We start from the raw sequence: 27,194 nt of genomic DNA on the forward strand, positions 1-27,194 counted from the left end.
CATGTAACTAAAATTTTGTCTTGACATTTCAGCCAAACTGCAGCTGGTTTTAAAAAGCTGTTGCTATTCCAACAAGACCACTTGTTAAAGCTGTGCATCTTTCTATCTAAATCACTTATCATTATTGCCTAAAGAAGAGACAACGCTCTACATAAGATCATTACTTATGCCAACATTGATACACGTTATCTTTTAGTTTATACAAAAGTGTTGTAAATTTAGAATGTTTTTTCTCGTTTAATGACTCTTTAAAAAATATATTGAGTTAAGTTATCTTATATTCACAGAAAAATAAAGTTACTAAAAGTTAAGATTTATGTCTGAGCTTTTATCTTTTTTTTTTCACAAATACGTTGTACAGACGTATTTGGCGTTGATATTGGAGGCTATTAATATAGTGTTTTACTAATCTCAAACCACCAAAATAAATTGTTTTTATTTTTTAAATCAGATTACCGTCGTTAGACTTGACATCCTATCACTTTAGTAGCTGAAAAACAGTGACCACAGACTTGTTAAAATAAACCTAGAGGTAAAAAAGCCTGCATGATTGATTAAGCTTTCTTTTAAAATATTTTTGTGCGTATTACCTTTTCTAAGTAACATTAATATCCTTTTTGCTGTCTAATTTTTTTTTCATAATTATCTGCACTAACATTCGCTATCTAAGTTGATATCTAAGGGAAATGTAAAGTCTGTTTTTTTCCCTGTTGTTTATTCACCTCTACCTATATTTACACACGTTCATCTTAGCTTCAGTTTTAATATGTGAGAAGACTTGATTTCTTTTCTTCAATCATTATAAAGCAATGTGCATATAGACTGTTCTATATTTTCAATCAAAGTGATATTTCTGAAATTGCAGTTAAAGAAGATTTTCCTATATAGCCTTCTCATTTATAAGAACAATTTGCTTTCATAACAAATTACAATTACTCACAGTATAAAAGGGTTTGATTTACTTATTTTTTTTGAACTCGTCATTTATGTCTTGAGCTGCAAAAGCAACCAAAACGATTCATAATGATGATCAACACAAACAGAAGAAACACAATAAATAAAACTATTTGTAGCGTTTTGAATGTATTGAACTCAGAGATATCATTTTCCACAAAAGTTTCTTTAAAATTAAAGTCACCCATCATCATTACAATGGCAGTTAAAATAGCGTGCCCAAAGTTTTTAAATCTTTCTCTATCATTCATGATTACCGTAAATGCTGTTGCAAACGCCACGAAGAAGAATCACAGTAGGATCATTACCTGTAGAGTAGAGCAAATCAGGGGCGGATCTAGGATTTTTCAAACGTCAGTCCTAAACCGGCAAACGCCGTATGGGGTCCGAGGGCATCCTCCCCTGGAAAATGTTGAAGCCTAGGGTCCCAGAAATGCGATTTCCAGCGTTTTGGAATAGCTTTACAACAAATGTTCAAAGTGAATTAAATCGCAGTTTTTCATTTTTTTTCTTACAAAATATTGAGGACAAACACGCTAAGACCGTTTCGCCCAATGTCAGGGCTCTTCAGCATGCCTAGGAAACACATAGTGCAAAGCAATAATGTGATTCCGGACATGACAGTCTTTGTTTCAGCAGAAACGGCGCATTACAGCAGCCAGATATGCTGTAAGACATTTCTGCAGCAACAGCGCATTAAGCAGCCAGTTGCACTGTCTTACATTTCTGCAGCAACGGCGCATTAAGCAGCCAGTTGCACTGTCTTACATTTCTGCAGCAACGGCGCATTAACCAGCCAGTTGCAAAGTCAGTAATATTTCTACAATAACGTAGACATAACACATTAAGCAAATTTCAAACGTGTATTACCTTCAGCAAACTTATTGATTACTCTTTCTATGTCAGGAATAATTTCTGGGTGAATTCGCATTAAAGCCAGGCCATTTAAACGTTCCTCTACCATAGTGCTCCTTTGGTAGGTTTTTAGATTCCTCAGTGCTGAAATTGATCTCTCACATTCACATGAGGTGATTGGTAGTGTACCTAAAATGCGAAGAATAACTTTAATATTTTCAAATCCTGGAAATGTTACATGCTTCAGTGTTTTGACGATGTTTTCTGGCAAAGGCCCATTGTGCGTTTCCCAGTATAAACGCCATTGCCTTAATTCAGCATCTAAACCAAGGGGGTTGGGCAAGTCATCATGTCATCATGATAGAATTTTGCAACACTTTTAAACTGTTCTTTCCAATCAATTCCTTTGTCCGACAGAGTCATCATTTTGACGGGAACGATAGATAATCCGCGGTACACATTAACACTATCCAAGTTAAACCTAGTGCTCAAAGATGTTTGAAGATGGTCTAATAACGGAATAGTGATGGTTAGTTTATAATGTTCTTTGAATGATTGACTGGGGGGATTAGATCGCATAGTTTGTCTTCCAGCAATTTGCTTTTTTGTTTCTTGAACGTTCACCTCTTCAGCAAGTTTTAAAGCCTCTTCATACCAAGTGTTATGATAAAAATTAATGCTTTTCCTCATGTTGGCTACATCATTCTTCAAAGTGGTTATCAAATGAAAACCATCCATGACATCAATAGTTTTTCCCTGCAACAATTGCGTGACTGGAAGAGTAGCATCAAGAATATTTCTAGTAATAACTAGCGCAACAATAAAATGAAATTGAGTAACTAATGAAAGTAACTGGGAAGCATCAGCAGAAAGGGAAGGCTTCACCTCGCCACTTACATTGTTTATCATGTCCTGAAGAGTGTCGATTAAAGGAATAAACAATTGTTGAAACGTGTCAAGACTGTCAACTCGCTCAACCCATCTGGTTTTACAAAGACTTACCAGTTTTGCCTTCTTGGTCTGAACATCTGACTTTTTAACGTGCTCAGCAAAGGGTATGTTGCGTGTCTGTGATATGTTGATAAAATTGGCAGCTTGAGAAACAACAGATAACATGTTATTAATTTCAACGTTAGAAAGAGTATCACAGACAAACAAATTTAGTCAATGACTGTAACAGTGAGTATAAAAAGCTTTAGGATTAGTTCTTAAAATGTGGGCTGCTAAACCATTTATATGCCCAGAAACAGCCCCAGCACCATCATAACCTTGTCCCCTGCAATCCATAATGGGTAAAGCAAATTTCTCTAGAGTTTCTAAAATAAGCTTTGAAAGTTGTTGACCACTCAACCCCCATTTGCAATGCAGGAAACACATGAACTCTTCTTTAACATTCATTGAAGACTCAACAAACCGTAGAATAAAGGACAATTGCTCTTTGTGAGAAGAATCAGGAGCTTCATCTGCAATGATAGAATAATATCTATTTTTTTTTATCTCGTTTATAATATCTTCTGATAATACCTGACCAATACAATTGATGATTTCGTTTTGACTGGTCTTGGAAATATTACTTTTATTCTTGCCACATTTGAGCAAATGATTTTCCAAAGTTTGATCACCAGCTCTAACTCTAAAATTTAAAGATTCAACAAAATTACCAACATTGCCATTGACTGAATAGCAACCGACCTCTGGGTGAAATTGAGCATCATCACGATGACCTCGTAATCCAATGCCAAGCCTTCCACAAAAAAGAACTGTATCAACAATTTGTTTAAGAATTTTCCTATTTTGCTCAATTTCAAGTTTTATGTTAGTATCTAAGATATTTTCAATGAGTTGAGCTACGCCTGACATTTGAGATCGTATATTATTCAAAATTGGAGAAGTAAATGCATGTAGTCCTATTTTTCCCCCCTTACAATTTCCAGCATGTCGCCTAAATGTACCTACAGCATCATTCCAATAACGAAAAGGTGAACGAAATAGCTTGCTTATTCTCGAGCATTTACTTGGGAATTGATGTCCAAAAAGAACACATGATAAGCAATAAGCACCATCGTCCTTTGGTAAATAACACAGCCAGGTAAAATCTTTGAGCCATTCATATTTAAAAGACCTTTTATTGTTCTCACTTAAAGGAGGAAAAGTGTAATTTTCATCTGGTTTAAAAACATTTTTAATAAGGAAACAAATATCAGACATTTTCAAACCTTTAGCTCTTTCATAGTAGGTAGCTACATCAAAATTGTGACTAAATTTAGGCTTTACCTGTAAATCTTCAATGGTTTGTTCAGAAACCCTAGTACAAGAAACCTCACTTGTAATGATTTCTGGTTTTTCCATTTTTGAAAAAAACTTACTGATATTCCCAGACTTTTTTTCTGCTTTTGCTTTTTTTGAAGGCACTGGGCATGTTGGACCAGAAATTGTCCTTTTAGTTTTGCTAGGAAAAAAAACTAGAGGAACAAAATGATTAGGTTGGAAACATTGATCTGATTTAACTACCCCTTTATAACAAAACAAAAGATGAATTGCATCGGCTGATTCTTTAACTATCCTTCTTGGACAAACGAGAGAGTTGAATATTGATTTAGGCCGGCTCTCTCCACAATCTGGGTAGTAGGTAAAAATTTTTGTCTCCAGCACAGAAGAAAGAGCTAAAATGCATAGAAACGATGACCACTTTTGGTCATGACAATTCAAAAGGGCCTCCTTTTTGAAAAGATCAACACCTACAAAACCAGAATCTAGACAGTCTTGAGATACTGTCAAAGGTAAAATATTCTTTGAGGTGTTGTTGAATTCTTTATGCTGTTCAACAATTGAGGAAAATAAAGGATGTTGGCAGTAAAAAGTAGCATTCAAAAACAGCTCAAGTGATGTTAACTGCCTCAAAATATGCAATAAACTGTTATCACCTGCCAAAAGCAATGACACTGAACTGTAGAGACAGTTGCCAGATACTTCTGATCTAAATTGGATAAAAAAGTCGTGTTCCTATAAGTCATCCAACAAAAATTTAACTAACTGGCCAGGAAATATCTAACATAGCTACGTAGTTACATGTAGAAGATAATTCAAAGTTCAAATATAAATTCACTATTCGCTGAATTTATGCCAATATTTATAATAAAATTAAAAGCCCAAGCCGTAGATCTTCAGTATACACTGCACAAAATGAAATCTGCTTCATTAAAATTCATACAACAGTCAATAGACAAAAACCACATCTCATAGTCGCATAAATTGATATTAATGGTTGGATACCTTAAGGCCATGCATACATTTCCTTTGTCCTCGTGTTGCTTACGCACGATGTTGGGGATGTAAATTTCTGCTGAGAACTCTCTGCTCAATGATGTTTCACCTTTCAAAAGCAATGATAAGAATTCCGCTCTCGGCATTTTAGTCGCCCCACAATATTCCTCATTCAAACGCAATTTCAATTCATTCAGAGATTTGTCATTCTCTTGCGAAATTGCAGTCTGAACAGCAGCATACATATCAATATTTAACATTGTAGCTTGTAAACGATTTTGCAAATAAATGCAATGAAACAGATTTTACAAACCACGCTAAAGTGAATCACAATGTGATGATCTATCTCGCATTCCAGACACTACGCTTGACTATGTTAGTTCAGTTGGCTATCAGTCGAAATCCGTCAAACCAATCACAATAAAACAAAAATTCAAATGAACCAATTGTAATATAGCAATTGGACTCCCTTATACGTCCGGCCACCCTTATTATCAGTCGAGACCATTCCAGACTGTCCACTGATCTGGCCATTGACCAATAAAATAAGCGTTTTTGGCGTTGATAGACTCCTTTATCCGTCGAACCAGTCAAGCCACCCCGCTTATCAGTCGGTTATTCCAGGTCAATTAAAATTCAACTGATCTGGTTACCAAGGAGATATTCATTAGATTCGTCATTAGTTTTCAATAATAAATAAAGCTGCATTTTTATCACGAAGTAAATGCGATAATAAAGTAAGAATAATTAATGAATTTTTAAGTAATATGAATAGGTAATTTTTGAATTTCAAACATCAGTCGCGCGACGGATTTGACATACTCTAGATCCGCCCCTGGAGCAAATATACTTAAATTTTTTTCTAAACCAAGGTGAACAGAAACAAAAAACTTTTTATATCAACATGCATCAAGATAGTATGGTTTTACAGACCGCAAAATTTTAATTGTCATAACATTTAACTGTGAAGCTTATACAACTCAATCCAACACTTCACACGCAGTGTTACCAAAAATTATTTCAATGTTTGAGTGATATGTAAACCTTTCTTAATGTAATGCAACTCTTCTTATTGTATAAATTAGCACACAAAAGCATTGAAATTGGGCGATGTCAGCAAAATGAGTGGGGGAAAAGAAAGGTTGGTGTGACTGCTAGTAGGATATAAATCCTGAAATCATAATGAAAGAGTAACAGCTACACAAGCACAATGTTTGAAAGTACGCTCCACAGTTGGTCTAGTCCACTGCGCATGCTCAATCGTTTCGCCGATAATATGTTATTTACTGAAGTATTTATTTTAATTGTTGCTAGTAGATCTTATTGTCATTGCCATGACTATGAGCTCGGGCAGATAGTTGAATCGACTGCTCATGCTCTGATGATTTCGCTAATTTTTGAGTAACCCAGCTAGTTACTACGAATTCAGTGCAAGTAAATCTAGTTGATTGGTATTAGTTAGTCAAATGGACTGTTTTCATTCCAACATATTGGCACGTGTTTTTCATTTTTTGGCACGTGTCAAAAATGCATCAATCTCGTCACTTTAAAGTGCCTACATCACCCTTTGGGAAATAATGTAATTAGATTGAGTTAACTATTTGAAGAACATTTGCAATATATTTTATATGAGGAAAATTTGATCTTTCTTCACTGTTTGTCCTCAAAATTGGCTTTTTTCGTGTTTGCCGGTGAGGCGCTGTGACTAGGTCTAGTTTACCTTACTTGACGTACAATGGAGAACACGATGCTTTTTAACGCTGCAATTTAATATGAATTTTAACAAACTTGAGTTGTATTGTGTATTTTGTTATTGAATCACGCTGTAATTGATAGTTAAGGTCCTCAAAAGAACCAGTTCACGCATAACTTCATGTAAGCTTCGGGCTGAAATGCTATAAGGAAAAGTGCTGCAATAATGGCATTCGTTCAATTGTTGTACTTTTAAATTGAATAAAATTTGTCGACTGGCTTTTTTGACTCTTAAGTTTTCCTTACATAGATTGACACAATGTAATCGGCCAAACGAAGAAATTCTTAAAATATACCTCAGTCACTGTGTATACATCTTATTAATTGCAAGTATATTTACGCATAATAAACTTGTCAATAGAGTTGCTAATGATTAGTAATTTGTGTCTCCTTTAAAAACAAAGTCGTTTTTGAATTTTCATGAAGGAGTTGTACACTTAGCTAAAAGCACTAACTACTTATTCTAAGCACATAAGTTCACTCTACAATTTTTCGAGTTGTACGTCTCTTACGTTTTTTTTTAACTCAATTGCCTCACAAATTTTTTGTTTTCAGCCGCGTTTATCGTAACCATTTCAAAAGGTTGTGGCGTTGGGGGGCTTACATGCATATAAATTTGTGTCTACACAAGGCGTAAGAAAGTTTTAGGAATATTGCAGAAGTATGTTTCGCAAGTCTTGTCGGTTCAATGATGAAGTGTGTGAAAAAGTAAATTGTTTAAACCAAGGAGTATTGTTACATGTTTGTAAATGTAGATCGTCCAGGTTGGTATAGTCCTGAGAAGTACTGTTTTTGTCGTTGTTGACTGACATTTCGACAACCTTAGCGGTAGTCATCTTCAGTGTCAAAACCTGGACAATCTGCATTTACAAACATGAAGTGTGTGAACTTGTGACAAGTCTGGTGGGTTGGTGAGTTTATGAATTTAAGCGTATAAAAGCAGAGTAAGGAGCAATGTTTGTATGAACGAATGTTAATCAATGTTGCTTTGTCATTCCTTGGTTTGTTGGGCTGTTGTTGCTCGAAACTATATCATAATCCATTAAATAAAAAGGTATCAAATATTTGCTTTTTATTCGTCTTAGAAATTATGCTCCGTCGTTATACGTCCAAGACAAAGCACATAAGAAAAAATGTGAGCAGGTTCTCTGGCTTTATGGTGAAGATGAACAAGTATGTTTTCTTGACCTTAATTCACATTCTTAAATTATACTTGTGTTATGTTTCGAAACGTTAAACTCGTTTTATCTTCTCTTTCGTCATCTTCCACTTACCTCATCTTTCACTTATCTCATCTTTCACTTAGCCGACCTTTTATCTCGTTTGCAGTGATTACTATGCACTGTTCGTTGTTCTGACGTGCGATTGCCTTGTGATTGATGCAGTTGTCTGATTAATATTATTTTCCTTAAACATGATGAATGTTTTTTTACTTTTTTTTCTATAGATAACTGAAGTTGGCACCATGAATATATTTCTTTTTATTGAAAATGAAAATGGCGGTAAGCTTTCTTGGTCCTGACATTGAAACTTATAAACTTACGATAAGACGTAATAATGTGATAAAAACTTAACACAGTAAGTTTTGTAATAGTAACAAGTTACTATTTAAGACTAACATACACTACCATGAATAAATTCAAAGAAAGCAGTAGAAATTGCTTTGGTGCAACTTTGCATTTTAATGTTTTTTTAAAAAGCATGTTAACATGGTATTTGGGCAGCAGAAGTTGAACAGGATTTATGAGTCAAAAACGCACACCTTTATTTTTTAATTATTCTATTCCTCCTTCATATTAGAATTATAAAAAGTAAAAGTTGGGGTGAAATATCTTTTAACTAACAAGTTTTTTATAGTGAACGTAATAACACAGAATATAATAGTTTTCATGTCGAAACCTTTGATGGTTTTATCCTCGCGCATGTCGTGCCGCGCATGGTGGCCGCCATTATTCCAACCAGACAATTTGCATTTTTGACTGTTTCCAAACCTTTAAAATGATCCGAAGTCATTTCTTAAGTCAAAATATACTTGAATTCATTATTAAGTATCGACGTGACGTAATTTCAATGGTTGGAAACAAGTGAGAAATCCTAATCATCTGGCTGGAATAATGGCCGACATGAGGACACGTTGTACACCTGAGTGACCATTCTGTATATTCATTATTCTGTGGTAATAATATGAATGCTAACACGATCTTTATATACACAATATAAAAATGCGACTAGAGCGAGATTTGAACTCACACCTTCGGGTACTAGTCAACCGCTCTACCTGTTGAGCTACAAAGCCTACAGAGATTAAATTGGAGTAAAATGTCTTTTAAAGTTCATGTGGACGAGATACTTATGCAACAATAGTAGTTTCAGGAGATCAAAACTCGTTTAAATCACATGTTTTTCATGTGCGTATAGAGTTTGTGTCAGGATTCATATTAATGTGTTGTTTCTCTGGTAGTGGCCATCTTAAAGCAGTTTTTGTCATTTTTTCAAATATGTAAGATGTACCATAACACCTATTTAGAAGATGGACTGATCTCTCCTCCTTTGGACGGTCTAATATTACCTGGAGTGACACGAAAGTCGATGATTGAACTGGCGCACAAGTGGGTACGACACGGATTTAAATCTTTGAAACTTGGGCAATGTTATGCGAAATAGTTTTATCACTGTTTCCATTTTCGCATTACCCTTCTTTTTTGTTGAAGGATGAAAAAATTTATAACTAAAGGGAAACGATATTTTTGCTTTACCAAAAAATGTCAAATTTAAATCACGTGATAGACAACTTTTTCTTGTGATCGTTAGTTTGTAGTGAAGGAATGCAATGCAAATGTTAAATTTTAGGGTGAATTTAAAGTATCGGAAAGGCTATTTACGATGAAAGAATTGAAGAAATGTCTCAAGGAGAGAATAAAGTAGGAAATTACTGCAAATTTTTTTTTATGGTTTTACTGTTTTCAGTTAAGTTTTAAAATTGTTATTTAAGAAACTGGTCTTAATTTCCCCACTAATGTATTTGTCTTCATTTGCATTTTCTCTCTTTAGTTCTTAATATCTTTTTATGTTTCTTGCAAATCGAGATAATTTTGCTGAGATTTTTTTTTTAATGAAGTGCGGTGTTTGAAATTAAATGAAGATATGATCTTCGCACTTTGCTGGACAATTTAAGTCATTGTCTCATGAACCTGAAAAAATCAGGTGACTCAACGGGATTCGAACCCATGACTTCTGCGGTGCCGGTGCAGTGCTCTTTCCAAGTGAGCTATGAACTCACACAGTGGTGAGCAGGTAAATTTTGTTGGGCTAATGTTTTCTCGTGAAAGCAATGTCATATGAAAGAATGTCTTTTTTTGTGTGACTTCATATCTCAGTTGGTTAGAGCACTGCACCGGCACCGCAGAGGTCATGGGTTCGAATCCATGAGTCAACTGAATTTTTCAGGTTCATGAGACAATTGCTTAAATTGTCCAGCAAAGTGCGAAGATCATATCTTCATTTAATTTGCAGAGATTCTTGATAACTCTAGCAAATGCTGGCCCCAATTTGATTACGCATAAGGGTCCCATCTTCTCCTGCTACCCCATGGGTTATAAGATACCTGCATTGCTGTAACTTAGTTTTTCCACTTTATGATTTATGTATGATTACTTTTTAAAAATATTTTCTGCTCCAAGTGCTTTCCTTGAATTTAGAATTTTGCATAGAAAAATGTAAAATATTAGTATTTAAATATGTTGATGCGTTGATTGTATCTCTTGTTTCACGGAATGAAAATGTTGTTTGTTAAACTTATCCAATGACACACTTTATTTTTAGGTGAAAGAAATATTTGGCGCTGGTACGGCTTGCGTCGTATGTCCTGTCAAAGATATACTTTATAAAGATGAGGTATAGTTACTGTTGGAACTATTTACATACCTTCCAAAACTGAATCTGTGTCTTTCAGTTGTAAATCCTGTCAGAGGCGGCGGAATATTGATAATTAGGGGGCTATATTCATATATTCATATGTTATAATCCGTAAACACATATGATTTCAATAGAAACTAGTAAAGTAAAACATGCATGTATGAATAGCACCCAAACTATCAATATTCCGCCGCCCTTAAATCCTGTATTAATAAAAATAAGTTGTAGTTGCTCAATTTTTAATTCAAAGTACCAACCACTCTATGGGCTGTAAGTTTTTGAAGAAAAAAATGCAACCAATGCGCTTGCCTCTGATGTATATGGAAATGTAACAGCTTCGTATCCAGACGCGATGCCCACTCACGCCATATAACATGTTTAATTTCTAAAAATTGCGCTTTCAAATCAGTCACTCGAAGTATTGAAACAGCGTCAATTTGTTGAAAGCACCAAAGCACTTTGGTACTATAGGCTGGAAATGTTGTATGTTGAAAAATTTGCTGCGGTTCTTTCTTTTGATGTACCCCATATTCGCCATTGTTTTCCTTAAACGACAACTAAACGTAAAAAATAAAACAACAACATCATCACAGCCATCTTGTCTTCATTTACATAAACATTATATATTATATTTCATAAACTGATATCTGCATTGAATCTACTTTCTCGAATATATACGACTTATGATATTTTAATATAAATGATAGAAGTGATGTTAATAGTCCACAAACAGTAAACGGCTATATTGTCTGTCACATTCAGTGTTTATGATTCAAATTAAAACAGCAAGGCAGCAGTAGTTCAAAAACTGCGCTATTTTCAAATAGTTAGTCGATTAAACATTAAACAATTTAGAAGACGTGCATTCGGGCTAAACGATACCCTCTACCTAACTTTTTTTCTGATATTTTTACACATCTCTTTGACATATGTATTTCTTAGATGCTTCATATACCAACAATGGAAAATGGTACAAAGATCGCCAGACGGTTTTACAAGGAACTTACTGATATTCAGGTAGATGCTGCACGAATAATGTATTCATTCACCCCATATTTCGATCCTATTTTCTATGCTGTACAATGCATACTCCATACTGTGCATTAATGAATCAAACATTTACATTTTTTTCAATCATGACTTGAAGACTAAAATGAGTTTACTGTTTCTAAGTTGTTCTTTATTTCTTTCAGTATGGAAAAGTTTCCATTCCATGGGCATATGTTGTAAATGATTCATCTGATGAGGGCGAAAATTTACAAGCTATGAGTCTAAACTAGTTGTTGTTTCTGGTTCATAGAAACCTTTTTTGTCGTATGTCATATGGACACTAAGAAGCTAAATATAACCCATTTGTAGAAAACCTCAATAATAAATATTTGTTTGACAGAAAGAATTTATGCTCGTTACCTTTATTTGCTGACATAAATTTTTCCTAAAATAATTATGGCTAGTTGTAGCAAAGTCGGCTCGTGTTTTATTTTCCTATACAATGCAACTATTGCTTTCTTCATATACAAATATTTTTGTATATGAAACAGAGACTTTGTCGTGGTGACAAATTTAATGATGGATTTCAAAAACGCAAACACCATGGTGAATGGTGATAATAACAATGTAATAGTTCTTAAAAGAACTGTTTTAACCAGAACACTAACCCAAAAATTCAAAGGAACCGTTATTTACAGCTAGGAAGAGACACTATGCATTTCCGCACATTACTCGTCAGGTGTCAACGTCTGCTAAATGAGAACCTCCAAATCATGCTATATTTATAATGTTCCAAAGGTCAATGTCATCCCTACTTTTAGAGATGACACTTAAAACAGAGACAGATTAAACATGTAATCCTTTTGTCGACAAAGGACAGGATTAGTCGATTTAATTAATACCGACTCCATGACGTGTAGCTGGAATAACGAGCGACATTTTTTAATAATTTTAAGTTTTCATCAGAATAAACATTGGCACAGCGAGTGTTGCTTAAAAGATGTTTTCCAATCGCTGAATCACATAGAAAACATCTATTAAGCAACACTCGCTGTGCCAATGCTTATTCTGATGAAAACTTTAAAATTATACGAACTGTATACAAACTATACAAACTTGTATAGAACTATGCATTTGTTTTTAAGTAAATTTTACCTCATTATTACTTGCCCAAAGTTGATATAGGTCGCAGCAAAAATTATTGATAAAAATTTTTTACCTGTAACAGGTTTAACAAGCAATAGCCGAATATCTTTATAGCTGACTAAAGTTTTCAATTAAAAAGCAACATGCGCTAGACTTATACAAAATTAAATAAATTTGTGATAATTTCGGAGTTTCATTAGCTTTTTGACAATATTCTCGCAATTAAGTTTTTTTGATGCTTTTAATAATCGATATCACTTGACTCCGCCAATTCGTAAACAAGTGGTTGCTATCCAAGTACTTAATTGCTTGTTTTAAGCAAGCAATCTTATCTTAGGCTATGTCTCTAAGGCTATGAATATTGTTTAGTATAATTTCGAATGATTAATCACGAGTTAAGTTTAACAATCCTGCGTTAAATAAAGTTTTTAAGAGCATATTTTTTAGTTTTTAATGTAGAACCTATATGCTAGAATAAACGATGTATTTAACGTAAGAAAATTATAATTTTAACTTAAGTTATTCTAAAAAAGCACTTTAAGAAACAAACGTAATAAATAAATAATGATTTTGAAGACGAATCAACGTTCAGCAAGATGTATAAAGAAATGCTTAAAAATGTTGGTAACAATTTTTAAATTTTTTGTCAGATCGAATGCTTCTATTTTTGTCTTTAAATGGCTGAAATAAAATGAACCCAAGTGCCTTTCTAGCTTAATTTATGTATTAAAAAGTGACATACGCAAGAAGTTCGCTACTTAAGAGAAACAGATGTTAAAATGAAGATATGATCTTCGCACTTTTTCCGGGATCCCGTTGAATCACCTGAATTTTTCAGGTTCATGAGACAATTGCTTAAATTGTCCAATCAAAGTGCGAAGATCATATCTTCATTTAATTTCAACACCGCACTGCATATAACATTCTTTCAGAAACAGATGTGTTGGATTTAGACATAATTTATTAAATTTACTATAACTTTGTTGTCTCATTACATATTGGCGTCATTTTAGTAATGAGAGTTATTTCACTTTAATATTTAATACAATTCAACGCCTTGTATACATAAACAACGTGTTGTTATGACAATTTATATTTACTAGCTTATGATATCCATTGGATAAAAATGTTTTTTATTTTGCAACGTTAAATGCAAACGCAAAAATTGTTTCCTCCCTTTGATTCATTTGTTAAAATCCACCTATCAGCGAAAACTTTTTTCTGAAATATTACAACAAGGTGTAATGTTTAGCGTATCCCTGAAGAAAACGTTTTAATTTGTTCAAATCATCTTTTTAATATGCCGGGTGTAAGTTGCCTTTCAATGGAATTGCTAGATTCCGATTCTAGCAGAATTATGATATCATCGAAGGTATTTGGTGCATATATCTTCTATTGACAAGTGCCATGCATGACGTCACAAAAGAAAGTCAATGAAGACTTTTCGAACGACAGGCAACGTCCATTATAAGAAGGAGTTTGCCAACTTTGAACAGCGAAAAATATGGAACAAATGAATCAACCTGAAAAAAGTTCCCCTGATAGGTTAGAAATATTTTCTAAATTGAACATCACAAATAAATTTTTTTTGCCGTTTAATTCTCTGTCACATATTTGATCACTGTATAAACATTTTTCTTGATAAAGTGTTTCAACCCAAACCACCTGTTCTTAATGCACCCAAGCAAATAAAGTAATTTGGCCTTCCATTTACTGGCTTACACTCATCCCAAATCTGCACAAAAGTCAATCCCCTTGTAGTGCTCCTTTCCCACACTGTGAAATACGATTCTTCTTTCGATCCACCAAACGCCTCTCCAACCTGTTTTCGTTTAAGAACAAGGTGCCCAAAACTCTGAATTCAAATGTTGTCTATTCTTTCAAGTGCCGATGCTGCTCCGCATCGTACGTGGGTCAAACCACCAGCCACCTACACACTCAAATTTCAGAGCATCTGGGCATCACCTGTTTTTAGTGATTCACTTAGCTAAGCTGTATTTTTGACTACAATGTTTATGTGAGGCAACATGTTTTTAAAAAACTGTATAAAGGTGCTTTTGACGATTTTTTGGTGTTTTGAATATTTTCGTCAAATCATGTGTTTCAATTTTTGCTTCGATTCTTCACACAAAGGTAAGGCACGTTATGTAGAAAATACTAGCTATAAATAAGGTTTGTTGTAAAATATTAAAAATTTGCATTTAGCTAGACCCAATTCTTTTTTTATCAAAATTATGTTTAAAATATATTTGTTCATTTCTAGATCGGAGACTGTGGAGCAATATATACAAAAAAAATTAATGTGAAAAATGAGATAGAATGCATTGTTTCTTGCGTTAATGAACCATGTTGTCGATCTATAAACCACAGGAGAAAATTAAGTCAAGGACGTTGGAGTCTTTGTGAAATGCTACATAGTGTCCTCAACAAAAGCAATGAAAACGATTTAAAACATAATCGATTTTATGATTACATTTTTTTCAATTCCCCTGTCAAGGTAAAAATAAATTTTAAGTCAATAGAAGAATAATTGTGTTAGTAAAAATGTTCCTTCAGGAATACATAAGTATTATGTCAAAAAATGCATATCTAGTTATGTAATATTTTAAAATATCTGTTATTTAAGCACAAAGTGCTTGTTCTCCATTACAAATATTAATTTTTGTTGTTTAGGAGTACAATAAAACATGCGAAGTCCAATCGTGTAAGTTTAGATGGTTTTTACATACACTGTGGTTTTTTATTTTGATGTAAATATAAGAAATTTTATTTTATCCTTAGCACTCAACAAAAGTTACGATTTGCTCTTCAAAAATGCACATGTTGAAAACGTGATTCTATTGGATAATGCAATGCCCAATATGTCTGCGATAACGTTGATGTTTTGGATAAAAATTAACTCAAGTCAACGAATGGCGGTGTTTTCTTACGCTATAGAAGATAGTCCCGATGAATTTTTTGTTGGCGTTGAAAGAAATTTCCTTGTTGTCATAATGCAGTCCCAGCATATTTTGTAAGAGGAAAATGTTATAATTTACTTTCTTTCTTAGTAACAACAACTCATTAGAATTGCACTTTTAAAATTGTATGAGTTGCGTTAGCTTTAAAATAGCTTATATCACGAAATATTTTTTATTTTCAGAAGACTTAAACACAATACATTAAACTATTTGCTGTTATTGCGAATAAACATACTCATTTATTTGCATCGCTCATTAATCAAAAGTTTGTTGAAGTGCATAAAAAAATGCCATTTTGAACACAACACACACACATTTTTAAAGCAAGACATTTGCGATAGGTTGATTTGCATTAGTTTCATAAGTGGCACAAAAGTCCGTTTGAGTTTTTTATTCAATCGATATGTGTATATAATAAATACATTATTTGATTTATGTACATTGTTTGTCACGCAAGCGATCTCGCGTGACTTCCACGTTTGTATGCTTTAAAAGGTTTTATATTTTAACAAGGCTGGCAACTCTCAACACAAAATTACCGACCGTTAACACAAACACTTTCACAAAGCTGCAAATATCAGATAAGTACATGGCAAAACACGTAAAACAAATACATATTATTAATAAGGAAAAGTTTTACAATATTTTTGCAGTTTTCTAACATTCAAATGTATTTCTAATCATACAAAAAATGTTTTAAGTGTTTTGGGCAAATATTTAGTAAAACTTTCGATATGCACAGTTTTTAAACTTAGCTATTCATGCTAAGTTGCATGCTTTTTCTTATTGAAATTTGGTCCAAAGTTTGTATAAAAGATGGGATTTAGTGACAACAGAACACACTAAAAATGTGAAGTGAAATTTTTCGTTCATTGAAAAATTTAACAGTTTCTTTATTTGTATTCCATTAAAATATCGTTTAAGAATTCTCAAAAAACAACTTGTTTTAGATAAAGAAGTCTAGATGTATGCAGTTACGATATAAAGCTTTTTATTTAATAAAAATCACACTAGTTGACTTAAACTTACTTCTATTCGTTATATAATAGAAAACTCAACAATTCGGCAATCAACGACGGCATCTGGCATCACCTGGCCATCATAATTGGTCGCACTCGTAAAAAAATATTTCTTAATGGAAGTACTATTTATAGCGAACCTATGGTCAATCATTCATTACCTTTATTACGTGGTGGTGGTGTTGTTGCTATTGGTCAAAAACTTGAATGTGAGAATGGTGTTTTTAATCCAAATATGTCATTTGTTGGTGAAATAAGTTATTTAAACTTGTGGAATCATGACGTTGTTTGCGAGAAATCCAGTCCTATGGTGCTGATTAATGATGAATGCACCACTGGTCTAAATAAAAGTACTCTTGTAATCAATTGGAATCATGTGTACCAATTTACAAGCGAAAATATTGTTAAAGTGCCCTCATTACGTAAGTTAAGTAAGACGAATTGGCTTTTTTACTCCAGTAATTTTATAATCAAGATAACGTTTTTTAAACAATTCTAAGTAAAAAAAAAATACCAGCGCATTTTACTAAAATTCATTTTCTTTCAAGAGGTTATAAAATGAAATTTTACCTAATTATTTTTTGCTATGAATTAAAATTTTATAATGCGTTGAGTATGATAAGGTTTTAACTTTTTTCATAACTCCTATGGATAAAAAAATATAAGTGGTTAAAGTTGCTGTTTTTAAAAAAATTGTTTCGTTACATGTGCGGGCCTTGGACACTAGTTTGAAGTACCTCGTGACGGCAGTGGTTGTGTTGCCCATGTAAACAATGATAGTGCAATACAAAATTATGCAAATCAAAATATTTTTAATAGAGAAAGTTCCTTTGAATTTTCGTGTGACAGTGTCAATTTTAAATAAAATTTTCTAACCCAAAGAATCGTTTCTACCCCTTAAATTTTTCACAATACACTATTCAAGGTTTACACTATGCAATTATATAAAATAAAGAACCATGAAATTTCGTTTTATAAACACTTTAAGCTAAAAATTGAAATTAAGACCACGTCGCAAATTTTGTCGAAAACTGCTTTCCATCGTTTGTTAGCAATTTCTATTTTCCATAATTAAATGTCTTCAAATCGCAATGTTGTTCGCTCCAAATAATATTTTAATTGTTCAATTTCTTTGCTTATTAGGACGTCAATTTGTTGCTTGCTACTATTGATAACTGATTGCACCATTTGTCGAGCGCTCATAATTATATAAAACTCAGCACATTTAATTCAATAAGCGTTTTAATAGAAAAAATATTGAAAACAAAAGTTAAAGTTCATATATTATTCTTTCTTAACAATGTCCTTTCATATTCGATGTATAGTCATGCTCGTGCATCACCTCATCTAACATATTACGTATTCTTTTAGGTCATCCCAAATTTAATTGATCAATGTCTAACGCTTTATAGCACTTATTTTTTAGATTTTTCATCATGCAAAGAAGCAATGAAATATGGCAGGTATGGTATGATAACAACGTAGCTAGTTACCTTAAACTATAAATAAAAAGGTAACTTGAAGTCTTTATTTTGTTAGAAAAGTTATGTGTACCAAGCATAGAACAGTCAAAAATTAAGTCATAAAGTAGCGAAATTTTTTTTGTCAGAGTTAAAAAAAAATTAAATGAGTAAAAACTGATTGATTTAGGTTATCTTGTTTTTTAATGAAATTATTTTCTGTAATAAAAAAATGAAAATGAACAAAATCATTTTCTGTTGACCTTATTCTACAGCTATTTGCTCATCGAAGAAAAAACAAAAGGTGGCTGTATATAGTTTATAAAAATTCAGTTTCACATACACCATCAGATTAAAGCTGTATGGCTAATGAAAGTTATTATGCATCAAAAACACACGACTACGCCTCATTTGAGAAATAGAGATTTTTACGAAATTTATTTGTTTTGTTTTTGTTTACTGCTTCAATTATGCAAGTATATTACTGCTTTTATTTATTTTTCAATTTCACTAATCTTTGCTTTGATGGACCTTGGATGAATTTTCTGTTTGGCTGAAAACATTCCAAATGATTTCTATCGTGCGCTCCTTGCTCTTTGAAGCGTTTAGCTATAAATTCTTTGTTGCTTTTGTGAACCAATTTCCGGGAGAGGTTTCATAAGTCATGACTTAACGGAAATATAACATATCCTACGAAAACGTAAGTGAGGTGATTGTATCATTATTACCTCCTGCTGCATCAATATCTACTAATGTAATAAATTTTCGCAAAAGTTTCACCAACTTATTGTATGGGCTTGGAATAGTCCTGTCAGATAATTTTAAGAAAAATTAACAAAAATTCTCGAAAATTTTTATTTTCTATTATCATTTCGCAGTTTATAAACTGAGAATAAAAAAATTTATTAAGCATTTGTAACTAGCTGTTGACTTATGACTTCACAGACAGTAATTATTGGTTTCCATTTTTTCATTAAAGCGAATAAATTAGTTAGCTAAAAACCTGATAAAACATTTTAATAGACTTTATCTGTTTCCATTTTGTGTTATTTTGAATAAAAATACATTTTCTTAAAGCAGTTGCTATTTTTTTAAAAGAAAAAAATGCTTGCGTTAAAGAAGATTGAAAATCCTCTCTTTTTAATTCTTTTTCATAAAATACATTATAAAAAACGTACAGTTTGTGATATTATTTTATTAATGCATTATATTAAAATACTTTCCATATTTTCCTAAATAGAAATTAACTCTCCATCACTATATTTACTTGAGTTTATTTTTCATTATTTAACAAAAATGTTTGGAAAAACTTAATATTCACTAAGGCTTTTTATGTTTAACTATTATATCAATAAATTATACCAATAAAATCCGCATTCTAATTGGTTTTGTGTTTTATTTCAAATATATGAAAAAGTTCAAAAGATGGTGTGTACTTGATAAAGTCGGATACTTTACTTGGCTACAGCAAAGTTTTCTGTATGAAAAACATATCGGGTTGTTCTGGAGAAGGCTGGACGCTGGTGATGAAAATTGATGGGAAAAAGGTACAACAAAAATAAATTAAATTTTGTCTTTAAAAATATATACTAATGTATAACACTTCAAGACATAAACTTTATCATATGTGCAGGCATGGCAAAAGGATAAAAATAGATTCATGTTGTACTCATGAGCGTTATTTCTGATGGAAATCGCAATTTTTATGTTTAGATTAAAAGCTTTTATAAACCAAAAGTTATATTTAAGCTTGGTTAACGTATTCACTAAATTCTAATTTCTAACAGTCATTAATTTTTCATCGCATTTGTTGTTACGACTTCTGCACGCAAATCAATAGAGACTTTATTAAAATTAATAAATACAAAAGTCACAACAAAATTGTAAGTTTTTGCTGGTGATGATTTTTGAGATGGTAATTACGACTGATGATGCAATATCAGTTGAAGAGAAACGTTTCTGCAATAACTTACGACCTGATAACTGCTTAAGAACAATAGCTCACTGCTATTTAGTAGAATCCAAATATGTAGCCATAATCAACGAAATTTTTATTGAAATATTAAAGCATTACCTTTTTGTGGGACAGCCTTTTAAAAGTTTATAAAGCTAATTACAGTTATAAAAAAATTGTTGAAGCAATGTGGCGGAAGCTAATGAAGTATGAGTTGAATAATGCGAAAGAAGCACTTGCAAATAAATTAGGCAGACTCATTTCATTCAGGTTATTCTATGTCCACATGTTTTCCGTTTAGGACACCAAAAAAAATTAAGAGACTTTTTTCAAGACTTTACTTAAGTGGTAGATTTTAAATAAGTGTTGTATAGAGGTAGTACATGATCAGCGTTCGACAAAATAAAGCATTCCTCTTAATTTCAAAACATATATAGAACAAAACTATTGGTCACTAGTTTTCAAACAATGAAAATTTACTGCTACAAATGCTTTTGAAATATTCTAAAATGTCTAGATGTCCAAGAAGTCGGTGCAGTGATTGATTTTGACGTACAGTAGATCTGCAACTGAACTAGGACAATCCAAATTGGTTGTTTTGTTTGTAATACCACGTAAAGCGCTGTCAGTTCAAATCATTATACAATTAATTTAAAAACTGTTTTTTTAACGAGTGTAGGAGATTTAAAGCAACATTTGTTCATGAAAGAAAGTGAGTTCAAAGTCAAGCAATATCTTGTCCTAAATTTATGTTTCTTTTTTGTGCTTATATACAACTGGCCGAAATTAAGTATTAGAAAAAGGGAGGTTTGAGTGAAAGAGTTTTAGTTTGGAAAGAAATTTGCGCCTTCACTCTATTATGATTTTCGACTGTGTTTATATTTAAACACGTAAAAAAATGTTTTTTGCTGTTTTAAAAAAAAATAAATGCTGTTAGCTTCAAAATGAATGTTAAGAATATTTAAATACTATGTGGATAGTTTATAACATGGTTTAATTTTCAAAAATTATGTTTAGGAAACATTTGACTTTGAGTCATCGTTTTGGAGAAATAAAAAGAGTTACAAGATTGAAAATGGTAAATCAGGAGTGGATGATTTGGAAACAAAACTTCCTACATACTGGAGCACAAAAATAAACCAGATATGTGTTGGAATGAAATTCAAAGGGGAAACAAATTTTATCAGCTTCAATTTTCAGGCTAAATCGTTGTACGATATAGTTGCTGATGGAAAATACCACCCAACCAATGTGAGCCGAGACAAATGGATGTCATTGATCAAAGAGAGTGTTCTTCAACGAAACTGCAATAAAGAAGGTTTCAACGCAAAGGATGAAGAGAAGTTGTTTCGTCGTTTAAGGATTGGAATTATAGGAAATAATGGAAACAATTGTAGGAGAAGCGACTCTTTCATTGGTTTTGGCTGTACGTACAAGAAATGGAAGCAAAACGCTCAAATAAATAGCTGTGGAAACGGTAGATCCTTTCAAGGATTGAAAAACAAACAATCAATGGGATACATTTTTGTTTCCTAAATATAGTAATACTTATGTAGACCACATTTTTTTGTTTGTGCAATCAGCTTTAGCAGTACAAATAGTAAACTTACTTTCTTTATTGTTATTAGCTATACCGACAATTCATCAACTTTTCTTTAGAGTAATTTATATAAGACTTTTACAAACTAAATTAGCAAGTCCATTTTGAAAGGCTAGCATTTGATTTGTCTATTGTAAGTGCGAAATAATTGTATTCTTTAAGATTTCCAATTTTGAAACAGCACCAAAAACGTATGTTAATAAATGGCACATGTAAAAATAACACAAAATATGCTTGTTGCTTAAATCGATAGTATACATGCATGTTTTTGTAATGTAAGAACTCGCAGCAGACATATCAGAGAAAAACTGTTTTAAAAACATTTTTTTTCCAATTTGATACAATTTTGTTTATCATTTTCATTACAAACAAAGCAGACAAGAATATTTTCTCTAAAATCAACAATTAACACGCTTCAATTTCTTACGCATGTAAATATCTGATCAATTGCAGAAAATTAAAATGAAAAATTCAGCAGCTTAGAGCTTATAATTATAGCTATTTAGAAAAGATTTATTGCAATAAAAAATCTATATAAAAGAAATTATCAGCATACGGCTATTTGACGATTGGCACAGCCCGGCTACAAGTTTAGCATACAATTTGTTTAACATACGTATGTTTCATTTTATCATTTATTCCATGGACTCATTCAGGAATAAAATGTAAAGAATTTGATTTGTTAACGATGTATTTTGCACGCATTAAAATTAGACTTAAAGTGATGTATTTTTTAAAAACTATGCAAAATTTGAGTCGTATTTACATAGATACGGTTGTATTAATTAAGACAGCGTATTTAAGAGAAGCAGAAACTTAGTTACATAACTACTAAAATAATTTTCGCTCATGTGTATGGTTTCGTGTTTCACTTTTAAAAGCTATTAAATTATTAATTCCCCTATTTACATATTTTGCTTGTTCGAAACACGCTATCTTATTTTTAGGCAATGTCATATGCATAGTCATATTGTGCGGTGTTTCTGGAATCACATGAATCATAATTCATGTGAAATGTTCCCCGTTTTAAATATTTTTTAATAGCATAATTTTTTTTTGAGTACAACAGATCACAAGGAAATTATTTTGGCATGACCATTTATTAATGGGTAAAGAACATTTAAAATAAGAAAATCATCATTTCATTACAGAAAAGTAATTAAAAAAACAAACGTTATGAAAGCTAATATGTTTATAGTGATTCACTTATAGCTAAGCTGCTTTTTTTGACAACGATGTTTATGCGAGGCAAACTATTTTTAAAAATATCTAAAAAGTTACAAATAGCAATGTTTTTGTGTTTTGAATATTTTCATCAAATCAGATGTTTCATAATTTGCTATGATTCTACACACAATGTTAAGGCCCGTTGTGTAGAAAGTACTATAAATAGTTTTGGTAGTAAAACATTTAAAATATACATACATACATCCAGAGTCTTTGTTTTTATCAAAATTATCTTTGACATATAGCGTGTTTATTTCTAGATCGGAGACTGCTGAGCATATAAAAATATTAATGTGAAAAATGAGTTAGAATGCCTTGTTTCTTGCCTTAAGGAACCATGTTGTCAATCTATAAACCACAGGAGAAGGTTGAGTCAGAGACGTTGGAATCTGTGTGAAATAGTTATAGTGTCCTAAACTATAGCAATGACAAAGATTTAAAACATAATCGATTTTACGATTGTATTTTTTCATATCCCCTTTAAGGTAGAATTAACCTTCATAAAGAATTGCGTTGATAAAATGTTTCATTGTAGTTATACCAACTACCTAGTTTTATCTTTAGTTGTTAAATATTACACGACGTTTTTTTTTTATTTAAACACAAATTCCTTACTCTTCATTTCAAATGATAATTTTTTTGTTTACAAGTATAATGAAACATATAAAATCCAATGGTGTAAGTTAGATGCATTTTACATTCACATTTTTTTTTATATTTATATAAACATAAGAAACTTGAACTCGTTCTTAGCTTTTGACAAAAGTAATTATTTGCTCTTTTCCAACGCACATGTTGAGAATGTGATTCAAAAAACTTTGACTCTGAAGATGACTACCGCTAAGGTTGTCGAAACGTCAGTCAACAACAACAAAAACAGCTCTTCTCAGGACTATACTAACCTGGACAATCTACATGTACAAACATGCTATTTAATAACGTGAAAATATTAACGCAATAATTTGCGTCAGTCCTGTTTTAATTGAGATGGAGGGGGGGCATATTCTTATATTCTGCTATGCTTGGTTAATTTCTTTATAAAAACAATGTGATTGTCAAAAAAAATAATTTTGACATAACTGAATATATCACTATGGTCCCCCGCAGTTATCGCAGGATTGACGCCCATTTTCGCAATTGTTTTAATTCGAAAGAACGTTTTGTAAATGATGTACAAAAGTTAAGTCAAACATCATCTTTCTACAACCTTAAACCAACGTTTTATTAAGGTTGTGCTTTTAAATGAGCCGCCATTAGACAGTTCAAAACACTATGCTTTTGAAAAACTGATATGAATGATCCTAATGAAGCGTTTGTTGACATTTCACTACAGCGCGAACATGTAAAAATTTGTCTTTGTGGTACATATTTTAGAGACAAATCTGTTTGAAATCGTTATCCAGCCAAGTCAAAAGCTATTATCTAAAGAAATAAATTTTGTCCATTTTTGAATTTTCTTGCTGGTCCGTATTTCCTATCATTTCAACTAATTTCTCATATTAAGAATAAGCCGTATTATGTCTATTTCAAGAAAAAAATTAATGAAAATCATCCACGTACAGCTTTTTGACTAATATTGTTTTGACAACAAGGAAACCCCCGATAGATCCTACGTTGTTTATTTGTTTGTTTAGGTTTCAGATAAAAAATGATGGCAGTTTTTATTTACATAAGCATATGTATATGCATATATAGTATTTTAATATTCAAATAGAATATTGCCAAAATAGTCTTTAAGAATTTCCTTAGAGAAAAAAGTCCTGTTAATGGCACATTACAGAAAGTTGTTATTAAAGAGTGAGTTGCTTAAAGATTTATAGAAGCTTAATAAACGTTTTTGTTTTAAAAAAATATATTTGATCAGTAAATACGCTAATTTGACAAACTTTGAAGTGCAATTTGTGAATGACAAAGATCGAATGAATATAATTATGTGCTTTACCGGCTGCGAGCTCAACACAGAAAAAATATTTTTACGACGTCTCAATGCTTATTTCATCATCCTTTTTAGGATAGTGAAATATTCAAGTGTTCCCCATGGAGGTCTTCTACAATGAAAGAATCATTTGTGATAAAAATGTCATCAGGCCAATCAAAATGGTCCCGATGCATTTTTTTTGACAAAAAAACTTTCACGGTGTTTATGCAACCGATACTCGTCTTGTTTGCACAAGTAGAACTTCTTAAATATTCAAAGTTAAACTATAGATTTGTTTGCTAAAAAGTGCCAAGGAAAATGACCTTATACAAATTTATTAGAATTTGTACTTGGTAACCTTGGTAACCTTTGTGTAGTCGATTAACAATTTATAAATAAAGCAAAAATATCAAAATAGTAATTCAAAATATGGAAAAAGGACGGGAGGTTATAAAAGTGTGCATATGCAACTAGCTGCAGGAGTTAAGTGAGATACAAACAAGTTGAAGTTTTCAAGGAGTGTGGTCTATTATCAATTTTATATCGTACTTGGCTAATTATAAGTCGCAAATTACTTGTAAGAAAGGGAAAAGTAGGGTAGTAATTACTAATCAAATTCTTGTTGGTTGTAACGAAGCCTACCTATGTTTAAGAGTTATTGTAATTTGTCATTACTATATCTGCATTAGAAGTACAGAGAAGTTTGGATTGCCTGTTGACAAATGTGATTTGTCTTGATTTAATAAAGCAGTACATTATCTATACATTCAAAGGGTTTTTTGATAAATAAGAGTATATAATTTTAGTCAAACTTTATGGTCTTATAGATGCATTCGATGTTGCAAATTACTTTGAAAGAAAGTTGTCCTAGAAACACAGAAATACACGTAAACCGTATTAATGTCAATTGCAGAATGCATTGGGTTTATCATAGGTTATTTCGTTTCATTCACAATATACTCGTGAGTAGCTATGACACTACTTTAACGCTAGATTTCCTCAAACACATTTCTTTTATTCTTTAGGCGAGATTACACCGTAACTGTTGAATGTATTAACAATTTGTGAATGATTATAACCTGTATTACAAACAAGGTCCAAGACATCAGGTCTCCTTGCTAGCTGCCTTAACTGCTCTTCTGTAGCGGCAGAAACGTAAATATTTGCAATCGATGACGTCAATACGACAATGATTTCTTTTCTAGACGGTTTGCATAATACCAATTATATTTGAAAATTGTATAAGTAGAAAACAACATCAAACGGAGCAATATTGAGAAACTCTTCACTCAAGTCTCTTGTGATTTTAGAGGGCACCATACTTGCTTGACAAAACATGAGGCAGGCTTCTGCGTTCTAACTTACGATGTACTCCAACAGTGTCCTTGCCAAATAATTAAAACCTACAGAATTATATCAAAACAATCCCATAATTGTAAATGTAGATGGTCCAGATTGGTACAGTCCTGACAAGGACTATTTTAGTTGTTTTTGACTGACGTTTCGAACACCTTGGCGGTAGTCATCTTCAGAGTGAAATGAGGAGCAAACGTGAGGTTAGCCGTATTTTTTATCTGGTTCTTACGTCTTTGTATTGTGTGTTCAGGAAATGTGTGGGGTGAATTGTGTGTTGCCTTTGTGAATTAGTGTGAAGTGTAATGTTTTAAGTTGATAGTTTGTTTGTATTTTGAATAAGTCGTTTGTAAGGTGCCGGTAATTGCTGTGATCTTTTCAGGGAGGCTTGTTCCAAGTTGGTATACCAAATTTCTAATATAAGCCGTTGTCTATAGTCAGTATTGTAAGTAATGCGTTTTGCCAAGTCCCAGTCAATGTTACGCTTTGTGATTCGGTAATGTTCACCAATGTGATTAGTTTTGTCTTGTTTCTTAGCAGCTCGTTTGTGTTCAGTAAGTCTTATGTTTCAGTTCCTGCCAGTTTCCCCGATATAGAAGACGTGGCAGTCGGAGCAGTTTATTTTGTATACTGCACCTTGTCGTTCGTTGGGTTGTTCTTTATCTTTTATGTTTGTTACTACTTGTCGTAACGTTATGATTGGTTTATATGCGACATGTATGTTGTATGGTCGTAAGATATACGAGATAGTCTCAGATGTGTCTTTTATGTAAGGTATCGTTGCTGTTGTCACTGAGCTGTTCGTTTTGTTGATTTCGTTGGGTTTG

The 27,194-nt window shown here is 32.3% G+C and overlaps 2 protein-coding genes and 2 long non-coding RNA genes across 4 annotated transcripts; 3 read left to right on the forward strand and 1 right to left on the reverse strand.

The window, feature by feature from the left end:
- Nucleotides 1–3,268: 3,268 nt before the first annotated feature.
- On the reverse strand, nucleotides 3,269–5,219 carry LOC124457170. The gene is made up of 5 exons (XM_047007453.1): nucleotides 5,083–5,219; nucleotides 4,734–4,786; nucleotides 3,825–4,271; nucleotides 3,334–3,442; nucleotides 3,269–3,272 (listed from the first exon to the last, which is right to left on the reverse strand). The coding sequence occupies exons 1-5, from the start codon at nucleotides 5,217–5,219 to the stop codon at nucleotides 3,269–3,271; spliced, it is 750 nt and encodes a 249-aa protein (XP_046863409.1).
- A 2,671-nt stretch (nucleotides 5,220–7,890) lies between these two features.
- LOC124458116 lies at nucleotides 7,891–9,358 on the forward strand. The gene is made up of 3 exons (XR_006953013.1): nucleotides 7,891–7,998; nucleotides 8,273–8,327; nucleotides 9,331–9,358. It is a non-coding gene; the product is annotated as an uncharacterized LOC124458116 (long non-coding RNA).
- Nucleotides 9,359–9,365: 7 nt separating this feature from the next.
- On the forward strand, nucleotides 9,366–11,987 carry LOC124458115. Its single transcript, XR_006953012.1, has 5 exons — nucleotides 9,366–9,438; nucleotides 9,676–9,746; nucleotides 10,648–10,719; nucleotides 11,683–11,757; nucleotides 11,934–11,987. It is a non-coding gene; the product is annotated as an uncharacterized LOC124458115 (long non-coding RNA).
- A 3,185-nt stretch (nucleotides 11,988–15,172) lies between these two features.
- Nucleotides 15,173–22,361, forward strand: LOC124458110. Its single transcript, XM_047008204.1, has 7 exons — nucleotides 15,173–15,373; nucleotides 15,550–15,580; nucleotides 15,658–15,889; nucleotides 16,886–17,277; nucleotides 18,282–18,318; nucleotides 19,733–19,862; nucleotides 21,287–22,361. Exons 1-7 carry the CDS (start codon nucleotides 15,284–15,286, stop codon nucleotides 21,803–21,805), a joined length of 1,431 nt encoding a protein of 476 aa, XP_046864160.1. The 5' UTR covers nucleotides 15,173–15,283; the 3' UTR covers nucleotides 21,806–22,361.
- Nucleotides 22,362–27,194: the final 4,833 nt, after the last annotated feature.

Source organism: Xenia sp. Carnegie-2017, unplaced genomic scaffold, assembly GCF_021976095.1.
Source record: "Xenia sp. Carnegie-2017 unplaced genomic scaffold, XeniaSp_v1 HiC_scaffold_6, whole genome shotgun sequence".
Taxonomy (NCBI): Eukaryota; Metazoa; Cnidaria; class Anthozoa; order Malacalcyonacea; family Xeniidae; genus Xenia; species Xenia sp. Carnegie-2017.

Coding starts and splice junctions, on each gene's coding strand:
- LOC124457170 (XM_047007453.1), bottom strand. CDS start 5,219: ATGCCGAGAGCGGAATTCTTATCATTGCTTTTGAAAGGTGAAACATCA. Junction 4,787..5,082: donor AATGTATGCATGGCCTTAAG/GTATCCAACCAT, acceptor TATCCAATTTAG/ATCAGAAGTATCTGGCAACT. Junction 3,443..3,824: donor TTTTGGACATCAATTCCCAA/GTAAATGCTCGA, acceptor TTTAAATTTTAG/AGTTAGAGCTGGTGATCAAA.
- LOC124458110 (XM_047008204.1), top strand. CDS start 15,284: ATGCTACATAGTGTCCTCAACAAAAGCAATGAAAACGATTTAAAACAT. Junction 15,374..15,549: donor TTTTCAATTCCCCTGTCAAG/GTAAAAATAAAT, acceptor TTTGTTGTTTAG/GAGTACAATAAAACATGCGA. Junction 17,278..18,281: donor TGTTAAAGTGCCCTCATTAC/GTAAGTTAAGTA, acceptor CTTATTTTTTAG/ATTTTTCATCATGCAAAGAA.